This window comes from Nyctereutes procyonoides, unplaced genomic scaffold (assembly GCF_905146905.1).
Source record: "Nyctereutes procyonoides isolate TBG_1078 unplaced genomic scaffold, NYPRO_anot_genome, whole genome shotgun sequence".
Taxonomy (NCBI): domain Eukaryota; kingdom Metazoa; phylum Chordata; class Mammalia; order Carnivora; family Canidae; genus Nyctereutes; species Nyctereutes procyonoides.
In genome coordinates this window covers 12,699,872-12,720,659 of record NW_026575117.1, presented here as the reverse complement: position 1 = coordinate 12,720,659, position 20,788 = coordinate 12,699,872, and the positions used below count along the sequence as shown (strand labels likewise).

Here is a 20,788-nt window from a genome sequence, read left to right as displayed (position 1 = left end):
ATATGGCCATACAATACTCCATGAGTGGACGGACATTTGGAAGTTATTTTGCTGGTGTACACAGGCCAGTGATTTCATGAGCTAACTTTCAATTTCATAGATAAAGACTTTCTATAATTATTTCCTTGTTTTGGATTTGGAGGAAGAGGCAGATGTTTCATTCCGTAAATATTCCAAAGGCTTTCTAGAAAGTCAGAAAATATTAAGTAATAGTGTTATAGCAGTGATCCAGAGGTCAGAGCATTCAGGGTAAATGAAAGACTACTCCGCTGATCCACTGTCTGTCTCTACCTATATCCTCCAAAGAAAGGTGGGGACAAAAATAAATAAATAAATAAATAAATAAATAAATAAATAAATAAACAAACAAATGCGTATACAAATGTTGTTTACAAACAAATGCTGTTACGTCCATATAAAGCAAAAAAAAAAAAAAAAAAGAGGAAGAAGAAGAAAAGAAAAGCGCAAACAAATCTGTGCTAGCAGGAAAGCAGTCACCTGAGTCAGTAGACAAGATTTGAAGGCAAAAAACAAGGGGCTTCTAGGGTGCTAAAAGTGTCTATTTCTTGGTTTGGTGCTGGTTCCGTGGATGTGTTCAGATTGTGAATATTCATCAAGTTGTATGCTCAAGATATGCTTTTGATAAGAATTTATCATTCAATTGGGAAGCTTAAAAAAATAAAAAATGATGGCAGTTCTCATGGTGTTTGGAATAGCAGTTAGCCTCTGTAAAGGTCTCAGTGGAAGGACATTTTCCATCACTTTTCCAGATTGAACTCTACTACTTTCCTACTTTTCCTGTTATTTCCCTCTGTTCCCCTGAAATCTCTCCAAATACAAAGATCTTTCCTACCATTTGAGAAGATAATATTCATCACTTAGGTTAACAGATCATAGATAATATTTGGGCATGGATCTTAAAATATAAATCTAAACATGTTTAATTTCTTCACATACTGGTACACTGTAGAAATATCTTAAAGTCAAAGTGACAGTTTGGTTGTATTGTTTACAATTAACCACAACTGATATTTGGACATCTGTACAAGTTATTTCATTTCACTTGGCCCTTGGTCACTAAGTTACTCTTTAAGAGTAAAGCATCCCCTGTTCATGGACCCAAGGATGTGGTATGTGGCCAAGCTTTGAGCAACTCTCCTGGAGTCTTTGATCACAGAGTTAGTGATCTAGCTTCTTTTCATAATTTAGGCTTTTTCCCCTTGTAGCCTCAAGGTTTCTTAGACTTTTTATAATTTAATGCTACATGTCTGTGACATAAAAAGGCCACAAAGTACAACTTCAGTTTGTAATAAAGAAGTATCATGACTCATAGATGAGATCATTGTCTTACCTGAAAACCCTCATATACTCTGTCTTACTAATACTCGGCCTTATGGATTAGAACACAAGCATGTTAACAGTATCCCCTCAATAATGTTATTTTATGCAAAAAGAAGTGATTTAGATGCACTGCATTGGGTATTCAAAAATGCAATCTTACAGAAAATATCAAGGCTAAAGTGAAGTTTTATTTTGCTAAGAAAGGATCTTTTGTAAACCATCAGTGTGAATGAATATAATCTAGCTCAAATTTGTAGAGAATTGGTAAGGTTTCTTATAACGCTTGGTTGGAAGTACCTAACCTTTAAATGCTTTTTATTGTGCCATAAGCAATACAGCTTCTTCTGCAATAAATTTCTCATCGTCAGACTTAAGTGTTTGGAAGATTCAAGATGAACATTTCTATTTTGCTGTTTATACATGGTTCTTTGTGACCTTGGCAAATGAGACAAAAAAAAAAAAACAGTTTTTGTACTTTTAGTTGGTTAAAGATATAAATACTTATTATCTAAATTTACCAGATATTCATCTGCTTTTCCTTTTTCCTTTCCTTTTCTGTCTCTGTCATATGTTCACTCTTGCTCTCTCTCTCTATTTCTCTCTCACACACATACACACATGCTCACCGCATACATTGCTATTATCCTTGCTTCTTTAGCATTTGGTGATAGAAGCCCAGGTCCTGATGAGGCAGCAGTGGGAAGATGCCTTCTCTGGTGCTGGAAAGCAGCCACTCTTATTCTATCCATAAGAATATTCTATCCAAAAAAGTATTCAATCCTACTATAGATTTATTAGACGACACACTTGAAAATACACGTGTTTTATGGTTTGGTGTCTGATACATCTATATCTAAACTACAGAGTCCTTATTGACCTTTACCCCTTTGGAGTTCTAGAAGTTATAAACAGCAATGGCTTAGGTGGGTTCACCAACAACAATTTGTGTAGTAAAAGAAAAAAAAAAAAAAAAGAACTGTCCAGAGGGATCACTATTCTTTCTTTACCAGTTCACACAACTCACAGAAACGTCCTTGTCATGACCATAGTGTACTTCTCCCAGTTCCCACCATCTTGCTATCTTCATCTCTGAAAACTTTGTAGGATTCTCTGAAACATCTCACAAACTTCTTAAAGATTGCCAGTTTCTGGTAGGGTGCTCATTTAAAATGAGAATGATCTGGTTGGCTACAGTTTGGATAGTCATCATCAATCAGGATGCTAGCTAGCCTGAACTTTGAAACAATCCTGGGATGTTGAACAGTCTCACAAAAGGTTTCTTTTGTCCTACCTCTTTATGAACATACTATAAACACACATCTTAAGTGGCTCGCAATAGCTCTGCAGGTGGTGTCAATATAGGTCCTTCAATCTTTCGATAATGTTTTTAATCATAAGCTTTAAAGCACAATTGTTTTTACCTCGAAATTCTTAAAAATCTGTTATGGGACAGAAATAAGAGATTAATGGAGATCTCGCAAAAAAAGATAAATGGCACCACCAGAATACCACAAAACTGGGGGAAAAATTAATTGAACCTATACTTTTGATAAATATTTATTTTTTGCAGAAGAAAAATGCATACTAGTTTAAGCTGTCATTATACTAACCTACATCCTATTTTTCATATTATTAGTAATACATAATGTGGTAGTTTATATTCAAAAATAAAACTAGAATGTATATACCTCATGTATTTATCCAGAAATACACCAAGGTTACTATGGTTACGAAAAATCCATTACCTTTGAATACAGAATGAAAAAGTTTGACTTAAAGTGTGTGCTATTTATTATAGCAAACATCAACAGCCTTCGGGAGGTTCTCTAACTGGATTCATTTTTCAGTGTCACAACTGACCCACCATACTACTAGCTTATGGCCTATGCAAGGCAAAAAATTTGAACTGTATGCATTTTTAAATATATTTTGTACTAACTCAAGGTGCAGCAATGCCTTTGACTTTTAATGCTTCATATTTAAGAGAAAGAAGAAAAAAATCAAGTCACCGAGATGCTAAGTGGCTTCTGAATTGAAATGCATTTACTTTTACCTGTGTTCACCATGGCAGCAAGATCCATTTGCTACACATAACAGAAGAATGTTGGTTCTATGTGGGAACTTAAGAGGAAGCTACAAATAAATGGAGTTAAGAGTGAGGAAAAAGAGGTTGACACTGAATATGTAGGAGGACACATTAAGCCAGGTTATTAAGGAAGTTTTTGATAGGGTAGAAATCAGGAATTTTAAATAGTGCAGATGATTACAACCAGGGAAAACAGGGTATAAAACACAGTTCGTGGGAAAATTCCAAACTATTCCTCACTTATTAAATTTTTGTTCAAGACTGTGATCAACTGAATCAAAGTACAATACACATTTCTAATAAACATGCAAAAAGCATACCCTATATCTAGTAGTTCAACATGCAGACAAAAATAATATTGTTCACTTGCAAAATTATCAAAGATTGAAGAATACAATATATCCTGCTGATGAATGTTCCTGGGAAACAGTATGGAAATGTATATCAAATATTTTGGAAAGGTCCACTACCTTAGACTTTGCTGTTCCCTTTTTGGGAATCTAATAAACAAAGATTACATGCAATAATATTTTTCACAACACATTTAAAAGAGAGATAAATTAGAAACTTGAACTCTTTCGAGTGGTTAAATGCATTAGTGTACGTTTGGATGGGATATAATATTAGTATTAAAATATTCCAAAATATTTTCAGAAAAAATGCTTCATAAAATGGGATGTAGTCATAATAAGGAAATATGCAAGGATTCAAAATTATACATTAGATCAATTTTGTTAAAATGAATAAAGTACTAGAAGGAATTACATCTTATATTGAGTTTATATCAGTGCGGGGGGATTATCAGGTATTAGACATCTGTATGTTTTAAATTATCTTCAATAAGCATTGAAGCAAATATTAAGCAAATATTATCAATTATTTCTCTAATCCATTAGAGATGCATCTTCTATTTCTCTATCTCCCTAGGAAAAGACACTTCAGCACTGAAAAGACCCATTCCAGTAGCCCTAAATTCTCACTATTACTGATAGCACCAGCCCTTAAGAGTGCAGGTTCTACCTGCAAATCCATCTCAGCATGGAAAGGAGATTAGTTCACAAAGATCCTGATACAAAGACGAGCAACAAGTACCAATGATATCATGGATGCATATGATGATGAAACATGACACAGATTCAGTGTCAGAAGAGGCTAGAACCTGTTCAAATGGCTAGAGCAGTTTCCTCTATCAGCCTCCTGCTGGCTGACTTTAGACACACAGGATCCCTTTTGGGAATTCCCATTGTGGCCTTCTCTGCGATTCCTAGTGGACAGGTGGACTTTGAAGACATAAATGACCTGAAATTAGTGCATATCACACATAGAAAATCTTAGAGTTGAAAGGGATCCTAATGGCCACTTTCTTCAATCCTCACACAATCCAAGAATCTGTACAGAAGTGGGCATTCAGCCTATGCTCATAGTAGAAAAAGCACTCACTTTAGGGTGCTCTAATGGACTGAATTGTGTTCCCCCAAATTCACATTTTGAGGCCCTAACTCCCAATGTGACTATACTTGGAGATGGGACTTTTGAAGAGGTGATTAAGGTTAAATGAGATCATAAGGGCGGGACCCTAATCCAACAGGACGGGTGACCGCATAAGGAGAGGAGACGCCAGGGCTGTGCACACAGGAGAAAGACCTTGGGAGGACATGGTGAGAAGGCAGCTGTCTGCCAGCCCAGGAGAGAGGCCTCGAGAGAAACCAAACCTGCCAACACCTTGATCTTGGACTTCTAGTCTGCAGAACTGTGAGAAATACATTTCTGTTGTTTAAGCCAGCCAGTTGGTGGTATTTTGTTATGGCAGCCCAAGAAGAATAACACAGGTGCTCTGGGGTTTGTAATCAGGCTTTGGTCTCCCTGTCAGAGTTGTTGGGAGGAAAAATAAAATAATATGTAATAATCTGTAATATTTATGTAAATAGGTGATGTTGACATATTATGTAACATTCACATGCATAAATATTTGCATGTTTACACAATATGTTTATGTTAATATGCTGATCATTTACATATTTACACAAAACATTTACACATTATGTGAATGTGTAATAATATATAATATTTATTTATGTAAAAATAACATAATATGTAGTAAGTTGATCAGCAGAATGTGTAAAGAATGAAAGCATGGACTCTGAGGCCAGACAGATCCAGATTTGAAGTGGTTCCTCCCATACTGACTAGAATTTCTTAACCTCTCTAGGCCTCAGGTTTCCTAGCTTTAATGTTAGAGCAAGCAGACACAACTTTGAATCCCATGATAATGTTCTCGGCTTTGCTTCTCTCCTTCGCGTTGCAGTCTCGTATCTTCTGCCATTTGGGCGTGAGAACAAGAAATACAGCTGCTTATTAGAAGCTAAGAAGGCTATAGGAAAAAAAAATACTACCTAAGATTTAATCTTTAAAAATTGACATAATAAATGAAAACCACTGAAGAATCTATAACCTCTGTAGCTAAAGAAGATGGTTGTGGGCACTATAAAAATATAGTAAAATATATTTTATATATATTAAATATAAAATATATAATATATATTTTAATGAAATTTAATATTTTAATATAAAAATATTTCACTTTCTTTACATTATATTATGTTTGGGAGCATCTAGCGTACTAATCCACTATGATAACATTTGCCAAGATTTTCCATTGCAGACACCAAGTCACATGGTTCTGTTGATCAAACAAAAACAGAATTGGCATCATTTTGGAAGCAGTATTGGAAATCAATGTGAATTCTGACCACCTGTCTTCCCCACACTGTTCTTTTTCTGGCTGTGCACAGTGTCACCCCACAGGCATTCTGTACATTTTGGAAATAGTCAAGGCTTATATTTGAGACCTGTTAACAGCCACACAACTTCCCTATGGACTGGGTTTGCACTCATGTCTATACGTGGTAGGGATCTTAGTTTCTTATTCCACCTTCTTTTTTTATTCTCTCTCTCATTTTTCTTTCCCCTCTACTCCTACCCTCCACAATTTCCCCTTTCTCACTTCTTTGTTTCCAGCAATCAGCTGATTTCTTTAATTCATTCATTCAACACTATTTATTCCCACTCTGTGAAAAGTCCTGGAGATGCAGTAATGAACAGGACACTTAGGGTCATGTCTTTATCATGCATATGGTTTAGAAGGGCAAACTGACAAGTAAATAAGCAACCTTATTCCAAGACCAAAGAACAAACAAAAAAACAAGAGGGGGCACATAGGTATCTGAGCCGCATACCTGCGGCATATCAACTCATACTTGGAACATCAAAGAAGGCTTCTCAGGGAAAATGTCTGTACTGGGCCTAAAAGATGTGCTTTCCTATTATGCATGATGATACTTTGTGGTCCCACAGAAGTGTTTTATATTAATTATTAATTCATGTGTATAGTTCATTCCATGATGTTTTCATTTCTTTTGAAGGAATTTCTGTGGCCTATAATATTTAATTAAAGTACTGCCTTCAGACATAGGACAAGATTAATCAATTTTTAAAGTTTAAAACCTGAACTCTGTATTCTACAGGAAATAAGAGTATTCTCTTTACCAAGTGCTAAGAACATGTTAGGTGTTTTATTTATAGCACTGGCTCTCTTTAAAATCTTGAAAATTGTAATAGTTCCCATTTTACGGATTCAGAAACTAAGTCTCAGATGTGACATAACTTGTTTAAGGCTCTTCATCACCATCAGAATGCATGGATTGGTATCAAAATCCCACTCATGGTCTGTGTGATATTGAAGATATTCCTTAAACTTGCTCTGCCTCAATTTCCTCATCTATAAGCTGGGGGTCATAATAGCACCTACCTCCTAGGACATGTATTATAGAATTCTATCCAACCTAGAGGAACAAAATATTAAAATGAAGGTTCTCCATCAAGAGAGGATACAAAAACTATAAACTCTGAGGATGCCACTGGGTAAATGTCATAGCTCTGTCCACATATACCTCATACCTGCATCTGTTTGTGTCCCCATGAAGACACAAGCACCAACAGAGGAGGGTCCATGTGTGGCTGATTCCCTATTACAACCTCAGCACCTGCCATTAATGTGGAGGCGTGAATACATAAATGATTAATCCTGCCTCTGACTCTTCCTTGTTGAGACCTCTCATGAAGAATGTCATATCTCTAGGCCTCAGTTTTTTCATCAATCAATATCGAACTCATGATATCCTACCTGATAGTCACATATAATATTTAAAATATTATATAAAATATAAAGACTGTAACTACTACACTAACAGAAGCATGATTTGGATACCTGGCAACAAGATGTAATATAGGCTTCTTGCATTTTACAAGGTTTTCAGCAATTTACTTCATTTTACTCAAGCGTCGTCACACATTATAATACAATTTGGGCATCTACCCTATGTTTCTTCTCAAACAATTAAAAATTCAGACTACACCGAGTCACACATCTGAGTCTTAAGATGATCTTGCACTCGTGAGGATGTTAAAGTAGTTAACTCATGTGACTGTGGAACTTGTTTGAAATGACATGGACTCAACCGGGCATGGTGAGTGTGACACAGGGGACCAAAGAATAGGAGACAGAATAAGAAAAAAAAAAAAAAAAGAGACTGAGTAAGTACCCCAATTTTAAAAACCACATTTTCAGATAACTATAGACTACAGATATCAGAAATATACAGTCTAACATAGACCAGACCTATTTACTGATACCTAGCGAAGCCTTACCTGTGGCTGTGTAGTTTTCTCCACTGCCTGAATAGATTAGCATCCCATCCATATATAAAGAGTACTGAGTTATAACACCATTTGCTTTTTTAGGTGGATTCCAGGACAGTACCAAAGAATTGGGAAGAGATTTGGCTGTTGGTGGCTGAACTTCTTGCGGGGCTATGAAAAAAAAAAAAAAGATTTATAGAGTCTAATTTTAGTTTACTTTTCTAATTCCAACTTTTTTGGACCCAAACCAATAAATCATGAAATAAACCTGAGGTCCCGTGCATAACAATATTGCTGATTCGTGGGCAGCTTGTCACTAATTGCTTTAGGAAAAGTACTAAATAACTGTCCTGAATTTATGAGAATTTGCATCAATGATGGATGGGGAATATTACATGAGCTCATTTGACGGATGCTTGAATTACTTCATCAAGGGTATTATTAGCCCATAATCTCCACTTGGGGCTGTGCCTGTTAAAGCAAATTGAACAGATGGAGTCCCTACCCTTGAGGAGCTTTTGATCTAAGGTGGACAACGCTGGTGAGGGTGGTTCATAATAGATACAAAAAAACCCTACAGGTATCTATAAAAATAACCAGCAAGTAGAGAATGGATTGAATTAATTATATATGAAAACAATATTGTATATAAGGTCTTTAAAAAATAAAGTTCTGTTCATTTTCTGTAATGGTGAATAAATCGGAAGCATAGGAACTAAAAGTTTTAAGATATTGGCCCCAAATTCATCTTTGGTTTGTATGCTGGCAGTAACTTTAAGAAAAAGCTAGAAGTTGGGAATTCCTTAAATAATGAAGAGGGAATGGTGAACTGGACCAGTAGGAATAACCTCCGGGGTACCTCTGTGAAGTAGGTTTGAAGGGTTCCAGGCAAAACCTGGACAGAGAAGGTGGTGGGTATAGAGAAAATAAGGAAGCTTGCTCCATGCTGAGGCTGGTGGAAGTATTTGTAAAAGGACAAGATGATCCCATGGCTCATGTGCCCCAGAGGAAGCAATGCCACCTCAAGAGAAGCAGTGCATTCCTCTGCAGACTGGACTGAGAGAACCCTGAGAAAACATGGGTGATGGGTTACCAATAGTGTAGTCCAGGTGAGGAGGCTCTGGTTGGGTCAAGTGCAAGGCACAAAGAATAAAAGGTCACCCGAAGGATTTCACAGCCCCCTCTCTCCTGTTTCATCAAATGGGTCATCGTCTTTCTCTTTTTATGTCCTCTGTGTGAGGAGTACTTGCTAAAGGATTTGCAAGAGGGAAGGGGAAAAGAGGGAGTCAGGAAGGGCGGACGGCTGGATGCTGAGGCAGAGAGACTGGCTGACTCTTCCCCTGAGGATCAAGCTTTTCCATCTCCTAAATAACTTGACAACTAGACAGCAGAAGGAATGTGTAATCCTTCTCATCCAGGAGAGAGAAATATGAAGTAACAATGCTTCGAATGTTTGGAGGGCTGTTATTTCTTGAAGTGATGCGTTCTGATGCTTGAGCAAAGCTTTCACTTTGGAGTGCTAAAATATTTTCTCTTCCTCACTGCCTTCTTAACGTATGCTTTCTGAAACATTAATTTATGCCAACAGTTTGTAAGTTCCAAGTACAACAAAAGTGAGACTTCAGTCAGAAGGAACCGAGCAGTGATTAATAATGCCTCAACCGGCATTTGGAGGCTCCATCATACTGAAATAATTGTTGCCTGTGCTGGTGTTTAGCAGTTCAAAGAGACCATGGAAATCAACCGTTTGATTCTCAATTTCATACTGTGCCGTACAATCAATTCTTTTTAGTCAGACTGTCTCTAGATTTACTTCTGAGCCATAGTAAAATGAGGAAGCTTTCATTAATCTTTCAGATGCTTCATATTAATGACAAGGCTCTTGCATGAACAATGTAACAGCAATTAAAAAGCCCATTAATCTGCATTACAGCTATTAAAGATGCATGTCATTAAAGGGTATGGAGTTTGATTCATTTTCGCACCCCCCCAAAAAATGGAGCAATTATGGCCTGGCAATGCACTTTGTCATCAAATTAGGTTGGGGTTTTCCAGCAAATGGCCTTGCAGCATTTAGCTCTTCTCCTATTTTATTATTCATAACTGAAATGTGGAAGTCAAGACCTTTGAAATTACTTTACCTTCTTGTGGAGTAGAGATGTTCAATGCATGTGAGCTCTCAGTACAGCCAGCCAAAGTGCAAGCAGTTAGGGTTACTGCATAGTTTTTGAAGGGTAGCAAGCCTGTCAATATGCCTATAATAAAAGGGGGAAAAAAGGAGGTTTGCATGTTTACTGTAAGCAGCTATAAAGAGCAGTGTGCGTGTGTGTGTGTGTGCGTGTGTGTGCACGTGTGAGAGAGAGATGTAGAGACACAGACACACGCAAAAAATATGCCTCTATAATTCATTTTCCTGCCTGTGTGCTGATTACAGAACGGAGTGACTAGTGAAACAAATTGTGAGACGAACTTATTGTTAAAACAACTTGAAACAGCATTTTCCCAAATGTGCTCCTCAGAACATTAGTGCCCTGAGATGTTCCCCTGTAAAAATGGGTTTCCATACATAGTTCGTGAAGCAGAGCACAGAGTACCTGATAGTTAAGATGCATATTATCCCATTCTAGGATTCTAGACCTCCTGCAGAATAAAACTATCCAATTTTCTCTAACCCAGCATTTTTCAACCTTATTCAACTGCCGTCCTTTTTACATAGCATCTATTAACACACTTTAGGAAATGCTAATCCCAAGAGTGGCTTCATTACTTTAGCGGTAGGATACACGTATACAAACTATTTGTTCATGTTACAACTAACAAATATGCAAATTAACATAGTTGAACAATTAGCAAATTAGATAATTATGCTTTTGTGCTTCTACTTGCAAAATTATTAGTTTATTTAATTAAGACACCTGTCTTAAACAGAAGTGGTGCACACGGAAGTGTTGAATTAACCTGGCTTGGTGGTGAATATATAAGATTTGTTCGGCAATTAAAAGTACCTGTAGAAATGAAAGCACATTTTGTTTACTGATGTTCATAATCAAGGCAGAAGCTCTTTATTTATTTAATCCTGGGAATTAAAGAGGTATCAAAAACATATTTGTGTATTTGCTCACCATCGTTTTTCACTGTGGACATTCTTCAGAGTTGCCTTTAATCCTAACCACCTAGATTGTCATCATTCTTACAAAAAAAGATGGTCCCAGTCATGGTAACCTTTTATTGCGTAAACCTTCAATAGCCTAGAGAATGTATTATTGTTTAAATGTGCCAATATTTCTGACAGCTTGCACCATTCAAACACAAAATTTAACAAATATGTTTTCCTATTTCCTCTCCCTGATAGGAAATTTTCAAAAATCAAAGAAGCAAAGAGCACGATGAGGCAAAGAACATAGCATGATCTGCTTTGGCACCTGAGGTCACATGGGAGGTGCCAAAGCAGAATGTGTCCTGAGTCCCCAGTGATGCCTTCAAGTCTTCATTTCAACAGTTCCCCAGGCATTGCCCTGGACCCCTGAGCCCCTCTCTGCTGCACCTGGCACCATCCTCTTAACTCATGGCCAAAGAACACAGCAAGCCAGTGACCCAACACACATACACATAAGACTCTGTCATGCCAAATTCAGCAGCCCCTAATCTCGAAGCCACCTCATGTCCCAACCTTCTGCTCTCCTTCATTCCTGCCACGCACAGTGACTGTCACTTCTTCTTGAAATTCCCAGACCATGACTGGTATTCCAAGTTCATTTTCTTTTAAGAAGGTATTTCTCCTTCCACAAAACATCTTAAGAGAAAGTGTACATCGCCACCTATGCATCCTCGTCATGTGGTGGTGAAGTGGTCAAGAGAACAGACACAGGCCAGATTGCCTGGGTTCAAATGCCAGTTCTGCTACTGATTTGTTGTATGGCTTTGGGCAAGTTGTTCAGATCTCTGTGCCTTAGTTTCCTTATCTATAAATAGGTAATAACAATACCTGTCTTGAAGAAGAGGTCTCAGTTCTCACCTGTGAGATGAGGATGATACAGTCCTTATCCCATAGTCTTACTATCAAGATTGAGTGAGTTTAGGAGTATAGATTGCTCAACACAGAGTTATGTAAGGAGAGAGCTCTAGCACAGGCTGCGTCAGTTCAAGCTGTCATTATTGCAATCCAATTTCCTGCCTGCGTTGTGCAACGAAATCCTGATTTTTGTCTTTTGAAGATCACTAGTAATCCCTATCAGATCAAGTAACCCTCCCTCAAATCTTCATGTTCCCTCTATTACTGGAATTTGACTCTCTGAGCTTTCTCTGTGCCATTGAGTTGTTTTCCTCTGCTCGGGAGAGCACCTTTCTCTCCTCAACCTGATTGGCTCAGCTTCCCTTCACAGTCCTTTGAATAGCTTTTGTTTTATAGGGTTGGGTCTTCAAGCTTCTTTCTTATTCTAAACACTTACCTTTGTTAGCTCATCAAGCTCCATCTTTCCTTTGTATCTACAGACTTCACAACTCCCCCCAGCTCTGGTTCTGCATCTCTACATGCAGATCATATATCCCACATGGATGTCCCACTAGCATTTCATTCTCAATATGCTCCAATCCAGACCTGACAGCCTAAACTATTTCATGAGCTTTGTTTTCCCATTTCTTAATATTTCACCATAATCCCCAAAGTCCAGACTCTAATCTAAGGTAACCTTATGAGATATGTTCTAGCCATTTTATCCTTGAAAATATTTGGTTATTTGTCACGTCTTCTCATTGCCAAGTTTGAATCTACTGCAAGAGTCTAAAATAAAACAACTGGCATGTCTGAATGAGTATAATGCCATAGTAACAGGACATGAAACAGCCCCCAGAAAATGACTTATAACCCTACAGGAAACAAGAAAAACATGTTGGGATATAAGATTAGCTTCCTTTGTTTATCACTTAAGCTATGTGACATATGTGTAAAGCATTGTGTCTTAGGGATGGTCATGATTTAGTTGGGACAGAGGAATACCACGTCCAAAGAGACACAGTGGTTATATACATACAGGTTGGTGTTCTGAAATCTTTAGTATGCAGATGCCTAATATAACCAGGTAATACTATCATTGAGAAACATTGTGAAAGTAGTTCCATTATTTTACAGTTTTGAAAACTCACCTCACAAAATACCCTACCCTAAGACATTATTCCTTTCCAAATCATGGTGGAAGTACAATGTCGGAATTATAAGTTAGCAAGAAAGGTTTAAACATAGACTTTAAGAAGGATCATGTCAAAGCATATACAGAATTCACATTCACTAAATGGCCCTTAGTGTTTTATTTAACCTTTCTCGCCTTCTCTAAAGGAGTTACTTTGTCTGTATATGCATATTACGAAATTCCTTTGCTAAATTTTCCCCCCTTAAACCTTAAGGATCTTAAAAAACAGGGAATATTCTTAAAACTTGCTTTCTTCAGCTTTGTGCTTTGGTAGAGAAGTTGGCCAAATTGTATTTCATAGAAAAATCCTGAGATTCTTAAAGAAAGATGCTGGAGAGAAACTAGATCATCTTTTAGGCCATTCATCAAAGTGTTCACATTTCCCATTTTAAGGCAGGTGAAACAATAATAAACACTGAGAAATGAGAGTGGCAAAATAGGAAAAAAAAAAAAGAAGAAGAAGAAAAAGAAAGCTGATGTTTTGGTTCTTGCCAACTTCAAATCCCAGGTGGAAAGTTTTGGATGGTTTGTAAATCACACTTCCAAAAAATGTGCTGCACTTTCTGAGGCTGAAGTGGTATTTCTTTCCTATTTTCAGTGGGGATCTTGCTCATAATATTTTGTCTCAAAGACAAAGTTTATCAAAACATTGGAATAATTTTTTCCCCAAACATAAATCAGTAATATCCACTTCAAAAGAAGAGTGGTGTAATGATTCAGCATTTTCTATTGGCAGGTTATGGTGAGGGGTTGGGAGGGCTGGTCAACCAAGTCATCGCCCCTAATTCAGAACAAAATCATCCTGTTGTCTGGGACATGTGGTTTACATCTTGTTTCTCAGTATGGAGAGGGTATGAGAATGGATTGAAGTTGATGGTTACAAGTTCTACTGTTACCAAAGAAAAGGAGTAAGTATGCTCTCTCCAATTCTAACTCAGATAGCTTTTCTTGGATATAGCCATAGAGACCATTGAGTGACTGGCCTAACGGCTGTACTTCAAACATCAGAATGTTACTTAGGTTATCCACTCTCTAGGAAAAAAAAAAAAAAGTAGTACTACTATGACAATATATCATCATCAAAATTATTTATCATTTCTTCTTCTCTATGCTTCTGGGAGAGGTGCGATAGAACACATTTGATCTTTACAAGGTTTCTAATCTAAGAAAATATTAGAGCTTGAAGGTTCCTAATGGTAGTACTACATAGATTAATACATAAAGCGGAATGCTTGCATATATGCAAGCGGACAAGGGCATTTATAAAATCTGGACATCCTAGCCCAATGTGATAGGAGATCTATGTTTAATTAAAGACCAAGAAAAAGGATAATCATTGAAAGTACTTTTCAGTATTATATTAAAAAGAATACTGAAAAATATATAGCGGGACATATTTGCAAAGGAATCATAGGCAGAAAAATTTGGCGTATATCCTGCATCCATAGAAAACCCAATAAGAGTGGGGTAATCTCCCTTTAGGACACCTGGGGTATTTATAATAAAAGAGTACATCCTGACAGTGAGAAATTTTGAGATTGGCTGGGATATGAGTCTCCTTCTTTGAGAGACATCACAGAAGAGCCTTTTTTTTTTTTCCTTTGAATTTTAGACTGCCCCTACCTCTAGGCCAGCCAGATGACCTCTCAAATTCCCTTTCAGCCACAAAACTCTGTGAAATCAGAAAATGGTCCCAACCATGTCAGGAAACCTGCCAGTCTCTTTTGATAATGGAAGAGGATGAGCTGAAAAAACATTCAATAAGCATAAAGTAAGCATTATTGATGTCTTAAAAGTGTTAGTATCCCATGAAACACAGGAGTGTTGGTAACCAGATTAAAATCATTGGCACTAGCAGGACCAGATCTCTCACTGCGAAGCGATAATGCATTTTGCATTAATGCTTAACATTGAGAAATCCTGACATGCCACACCAAGGGAGCCTGAAGTAAAGTAAATTTATTCCCTTCGAATTGCAGTCCTGTGGGCCTTGGTGCATGCAGAAAGCTCAAGCTGAAAGAATAGGGACAGGGACTTCCTTTCCGGGAATAAAGCACATCACAGTAGAACATTTAAGAGTCCTGGTGTATAGGAATCCAAACTCTGTGCTCTGAGGATTTCCACCTAGCAGAGGGCAAGAGCCTTATCCAGGAGAACCTTGAAATTTAAAAGTCCCTCAAAATGATTTGGGGGAGCTCCTTGAATGCAAAGGACATGTCCCTTCACTTCTTTACATGTCCTATTTTCCAGCAGCTCTTACAGTGGTTTACCAAAGTTGGCACTTTGATGCTTGATGGAAAAACGAAGACTTTCCATCTGCTCAGAGCCACTCAGCTGTCCCCCTCCCTATAAGAGACTCCCACTCTCATTCTATCCAGTCCAGGGAGTGGGCAAATAACAGACGTTGTTTCTTTTGACCAACGATGATTAGCTCCAACACTTTCCTTTGCTCCAGCCTCAAGTTTCAAAGGAGCCAAAGAGAAATCTCAGTCATTGGAGGCAGCGGCCTACCTAAGAGAAAGTCATTGTGGAGCTGATCCCAGCTGTGCAAGCTTTTTTTTTTTTTTTTTAATTTAAATATTTTATTTATTTATGAGAGAGAGAGAGAGAGGCTCCCTGCATGGGAGCCTGCTTCTCCCTCTGCTTGTCTCTCTTATTATTATGAGAGAGAGAGAGAGAGAGAGAGAGAGAGAGAGAGAGAGAGACAAGCAGAGGGAGAAGCAGGCTCCATGCAGGGAGCCTGATGGGGGACTTGATCCTGGGACCCCAGGATCACACCCTGGGCCAATGGCAGGTGCTAAACTGCTAAGCCACCCAGGAATCCCCTGTGCAAGCTTTTGAGCCTCTAACAGAACTCTGTGTGCTGAGAAGCAGGAAGACGACGAAAGAAGAGCCAGCTGTGACGGTGCCATTTCACGATGAACTCTTCTGACTAGATGCAGACAAGTATAAATGCTCTGGCCGGAAACCAGGCCTGAGACACAAAGCAAAATGGCATCATCCTTTTTTTAAGCAAAACACCATTGGAGGAGGTAAAAAAAAAAAAAAAAAAAAAGCCCATTTCTATTTACATACTTGAGCAGACTCCTCCTCTCCCCCCCCCACCCCCAGCTGCCAACCTAGGTGTTTGGCCGGCATCCACTGTAATCTGTTCTCCTTCATTATGTTAATCTGTGGGCGGAAAGATTTCTGTCATCTTCGAGTCGCTTGTACAGCAATGGTAAACACCTTGCCCTGTCTGTAATTGGACAGGTGTCTGCATTGATGTCACCCAGCTTTTAATTCAATTAAAGAACTGGCTGCTCTGCTCTCATTACCCACTCATTTCTGTTGCACTTTTAGTCTGGCAGGGAGATCTGCATGCAGCAATTGCCTACCCCGAGACCAAAGTCGGTGGTCCCCTCACAAAGATCATGCACAATATTTCAAATGGACTCTAACAATCCAGGAGTATTTTCATGTCAGCTAAGGCATTTGAAATCATACACACACTCCCTCTTGCCCTCACTCTGTTCCCCTCCCTCCCTCCCTCTCTCTCCCTTTAAATTCTATGTTATCTAAACAGTGTCTTCTCCCTACTAGCCAGTAATTAGGAGCAGTCCAGCAAACAGAAAAGCTGTTTCTAGCTTCTTCTCCCCAGGGCTTCTCTTCATCTCAAGAGAACTCATCAGAGTACAATGCTCTTATTTATTTGCTGGCATTTCACATTTGGATCAAGAAAGTGAGGGTGGGCAAGAGCAAGGCATTTATTAAGAGGGCCATCTGGTAAGGGATACCACACAGGCAGGGCTGCTTCTGCTACCTGGAGACCTAACGCAAGAACCCACCTTTTAAAACAAAACCAGCCAGAGGAAGGAAAGCAAAAGAGAGGGAGACCGTCCTGGTGTAAGATTCGGCTGCTACGCCGATAAATTCTAATTTTTGAGTATACACTCCAGAATAAGTTTTGAGCTGCAAACCAACCCAGTGCATGAATTAAAGAGAGTAAATCAATCCAACATGCCATGCTTTCTGCCCACTTAAAGGAACCTCTGAAAATAAATTAAAGTTCTAACACAGACATTTTGACACAGTGACCCCATGAAACTGAATAATGACATTTGTTAAATATGGATGAAAATTTAATGGTCTAACAGAGATCTGGAAACACACCCAGGATGCTTCTCCTCTGGTTCTTAATAGCCTGCAAAGGTGGCAATTTGTTGTTGTTGCATTTTCCGGTAATATTTGAAATGAAAATAAGGATCTCTAATAATTGCCAAATGAAAGTCAATTTTCTTATGAACCAAAAAGTGGAACAGTAAACATCCTTACCCCAAACCTAAGGTAATCCCTTAAAAACTCTAAACCAGCTTTTTTACATTTAATTTCTTTCCAATGGCCTTTCTGATCTTGTTTCAAACTTCTAGTCGGGATTAGAAAATCATATACTTTGGATCAAAAAACTAAACAGATTTTGATGCTTCCAAATAGGAAAGAAATTTTAATCTTTTATTTTCTTTATGAAATATAGGATCTAATCCTAGTCTTTGAGAATGGTTTACACGGGGATTTTAATTGACCTCAAACTGTTACCCAGTTAAGATTCTTCCAGCAGACTTACATCTAGCCTCAAATTTTTAATCAATGCCTTTATGGAAAGAACTATAGGTTCAGTCATTTTCATTTTAATTCCACAATAGGTTTGAAGCCATCCACTCATGTTAGCTCTTCATCTGACCTCAGGGGCCAACATTGGGAATTATTAGGACTGTCCAAGAAAATGCTGGACTCAGATAACTAGGGAGGCAGGCAAAGAGACAGGGGGAAAAGAAAAGAGAAATGAAAGTCATTGCTTATAGATGGGAGCCCTAGGTCCCCTACTATTATCCCATTGCTCGAACAGGGCTGCTGTAGGGCAGAGTGTAGAAAGGGTAGAAAGGGTTGCTCAAGTCCAACAGCAGAGCTGAAATTAGAACCTATGTCTTCTGCCTCCAAGATTATCCTTCTTGATATTTGACCAAATCCTTTGTTCTACAGGATTTAAAAAAAGGGTTGAAATAATGCCCCTAAAAAGAACAGCACACTTTTTGTAGCAGATTACTTAAAACGACACCTTAAAATTTGTTAAAAGGTTCAAATGCATTGCTAAATCCTACTGTGTTTAAACAATAAGTAGCATACTCATCCCCCCAAATGAGCAAGTGTGTATGTCTATAATATTCCCTTATAAGAACAACTGATTCATAAGATTTCTTGTACAGATGCATGTGTGTACATGTGTGCTTTTGAGTACAACATGAGACATGGAGATACACACACACACACACACACACATAAAAAAGTGTTTGATTAGTTCCAAATGCAGTATGAATATAAAATGGTCAGAAGGTAGACAACAGAAAAATTGGGGGTGACTGTTCTTTTTCTTTATTAAATCTGATCGGTAACCTTGAAGTATTTCTATCAACTACTATGGTATCATAACATGGCTAGCTGATTATCACCATGCAGCAAAATTTATATGTCGCCATCATTTTTAAGCATGGTACATGTTACCAATAAGAAATCTGCATCCTGCAGTGCAGATTCTTACTTCATAAAAGAAAATGAATAACTTGTAAAAAGGTCTCTCTGAAGATTTCACAATGTGCAAGTAGTTCAGGCACATTATGTATTCAGGAGAGTTAGACAAAGCTATTAACTCATCAACACTGCATTACCTAATGAAATTCTTCTACATTAGCTAAGCAAGAACATTACATCATTTCTATTTTTACTATTTATGTCATAGGCCATATTTTTGTCCTGTGAATTTTTTCAGACCATTTCTTTCAAGATTTGCATTTAAAGAAATAGTTTGTAATAAACTACAAATATGGAATATTAATTTATGAGGCACTATAAAAATGGCAAAGACTTCCTCAAAATTCATCTTTTAAGAATACCATCAAAATGGATTTTTAAAATCTGCTTCTGAAGTTCACCTGTTGTGGCAGAGACCACTAAGTACCCTCTTATTACATATTTTCCTTTCTTTCTAAAGTAAAATACAAAGATAGCTGGACAAGTGGCCATTTTGAATAAGGACAACATTTCTTAGCAGCTAACTACTATCCCCATGTGACTATGAACTTAGTTCACAGACTTTTTAAATTCATAGACTTAAATTCATAGTCACATGACTATACCAATATACACACAAGTATACAGAGTGGAGGAATAATTTCTGAAGTATGTCTTTGAAGTGAATGTGCATATCCTTTTTGAACCATCCCTCCTTCCTGCCTGCTGGATGGAAAGCAGACTGGATTGCTGAAGCTCATGCAGCCACCTTGGGCCATGAGGCAGCAGTCCAGTCCCTAGGACGGCATAGCAAAAAGATGGAAGTGTATGGGTCCCTGTGAACATCCCTACATTGACTAACTGTGGACACCTATTACCAGAAAAAATAAAAAGTTGATCTTGCCTAAGTCACTGTTATTTGGATCCTTTCAGTGAAATTAAATAAAAATGAAAACTCATCTTTATCATCTTTCCCCATAAAACCTTTGATTTTTTAAAAATATAATATTCTACTTTAGAGACCACATTGTGACAGTATAAAAGCAGCTTCCTTGGTATTTGTAGTTTAGCACAACAAAGAATATTAAGAAAAAACAATAATAAAAGCATATTGTAAAGGTAGGAAATAGTGCTAGCTTAGAATGGAGTAGATAATGCTTTTGTTTTTAATAAATGAATATTTTCTGTTCTGTGTAATTATCAGCATTATAGTAATACAGGCTTCCATTATTTTTAATTGCAAATTATAGCACTTGAGTTCCATTATGAGGTATAAGTTTGGGAACTAATTTTTAAATTCTATTTACTCTACCAACAGTTTTTTCTCCATCGGGAATATGTATTTTAAATTCCAAATATATGTTTAACTTGTGATAATTCTGTATATTATTACATAAAATTAGAGAACTACTGCACTGATGAGACTTTAGTAAGAACCACTAGTTCAATACTCCACTCGGCAGGATAAAACAATATTAACATTTCATTAACTACAGAAGTGGTAGCAGAAAGCTGCATTTGTTCATTTGTCTAATTCTTCATCAGTTAAGAAAAATGTACTGATGGTCTACCTTGAGCAAGATACCGAGCAAGACTTAAACATAAAATATGATACTTGACCTGGGGAGCTTATTGTCTAATGTAGAAATAACAAGATAACACGTGTGCACAAAGCACATCCATAGGCAGTCTTAACAGTTTTGAAGTAAGAGTTCCTAGCTGAATAGAAAAAGAAACATTGAAGTTTTTTTTTTAAGATTTAACTAATTAATTAATTGATTAAAGAGACAGAGAGAGAGAGAGTACAAGAGAGCATAAGCAAAGGGAGCTGCAGAGGAAGAAGGAGAAGCAGACTCCCCACTAAGCAGGGAGCTGGATGTGGGGCTCAATCCCAGGACCCTGGGATCATGATCTGAGCCGAAGGCAGACGTTT

General features: G+C 37.6%; 1 protein-coding gene across 1 annotated transcript in view; it reads right to left on the bottom strand.

The window, feature by feature from the left end:
- USH2A (usherin) overlaps positions 1-20,788 on the bottom strand; it is a 686,930-nt gene that overhangs the window by 366,331 nt on the left and 299,811 nt on the right. Inside the window, exons 30-31 of the mRNA XM_055333895.1 lie at positions 10,267-10,380; positions 8,135-8,296 (exon numbers count right to left, since the gene is read on the bottom strand). Coding sequence (XP_055189870.1) covers positions 8,135-8,296; positions 10,267-10,380 — 276 coding nt within the window. The remainder of the gene's footprint in view (positions 1-8,134; positions 8,297-10,266; positions 10,381-20,788) is intronic.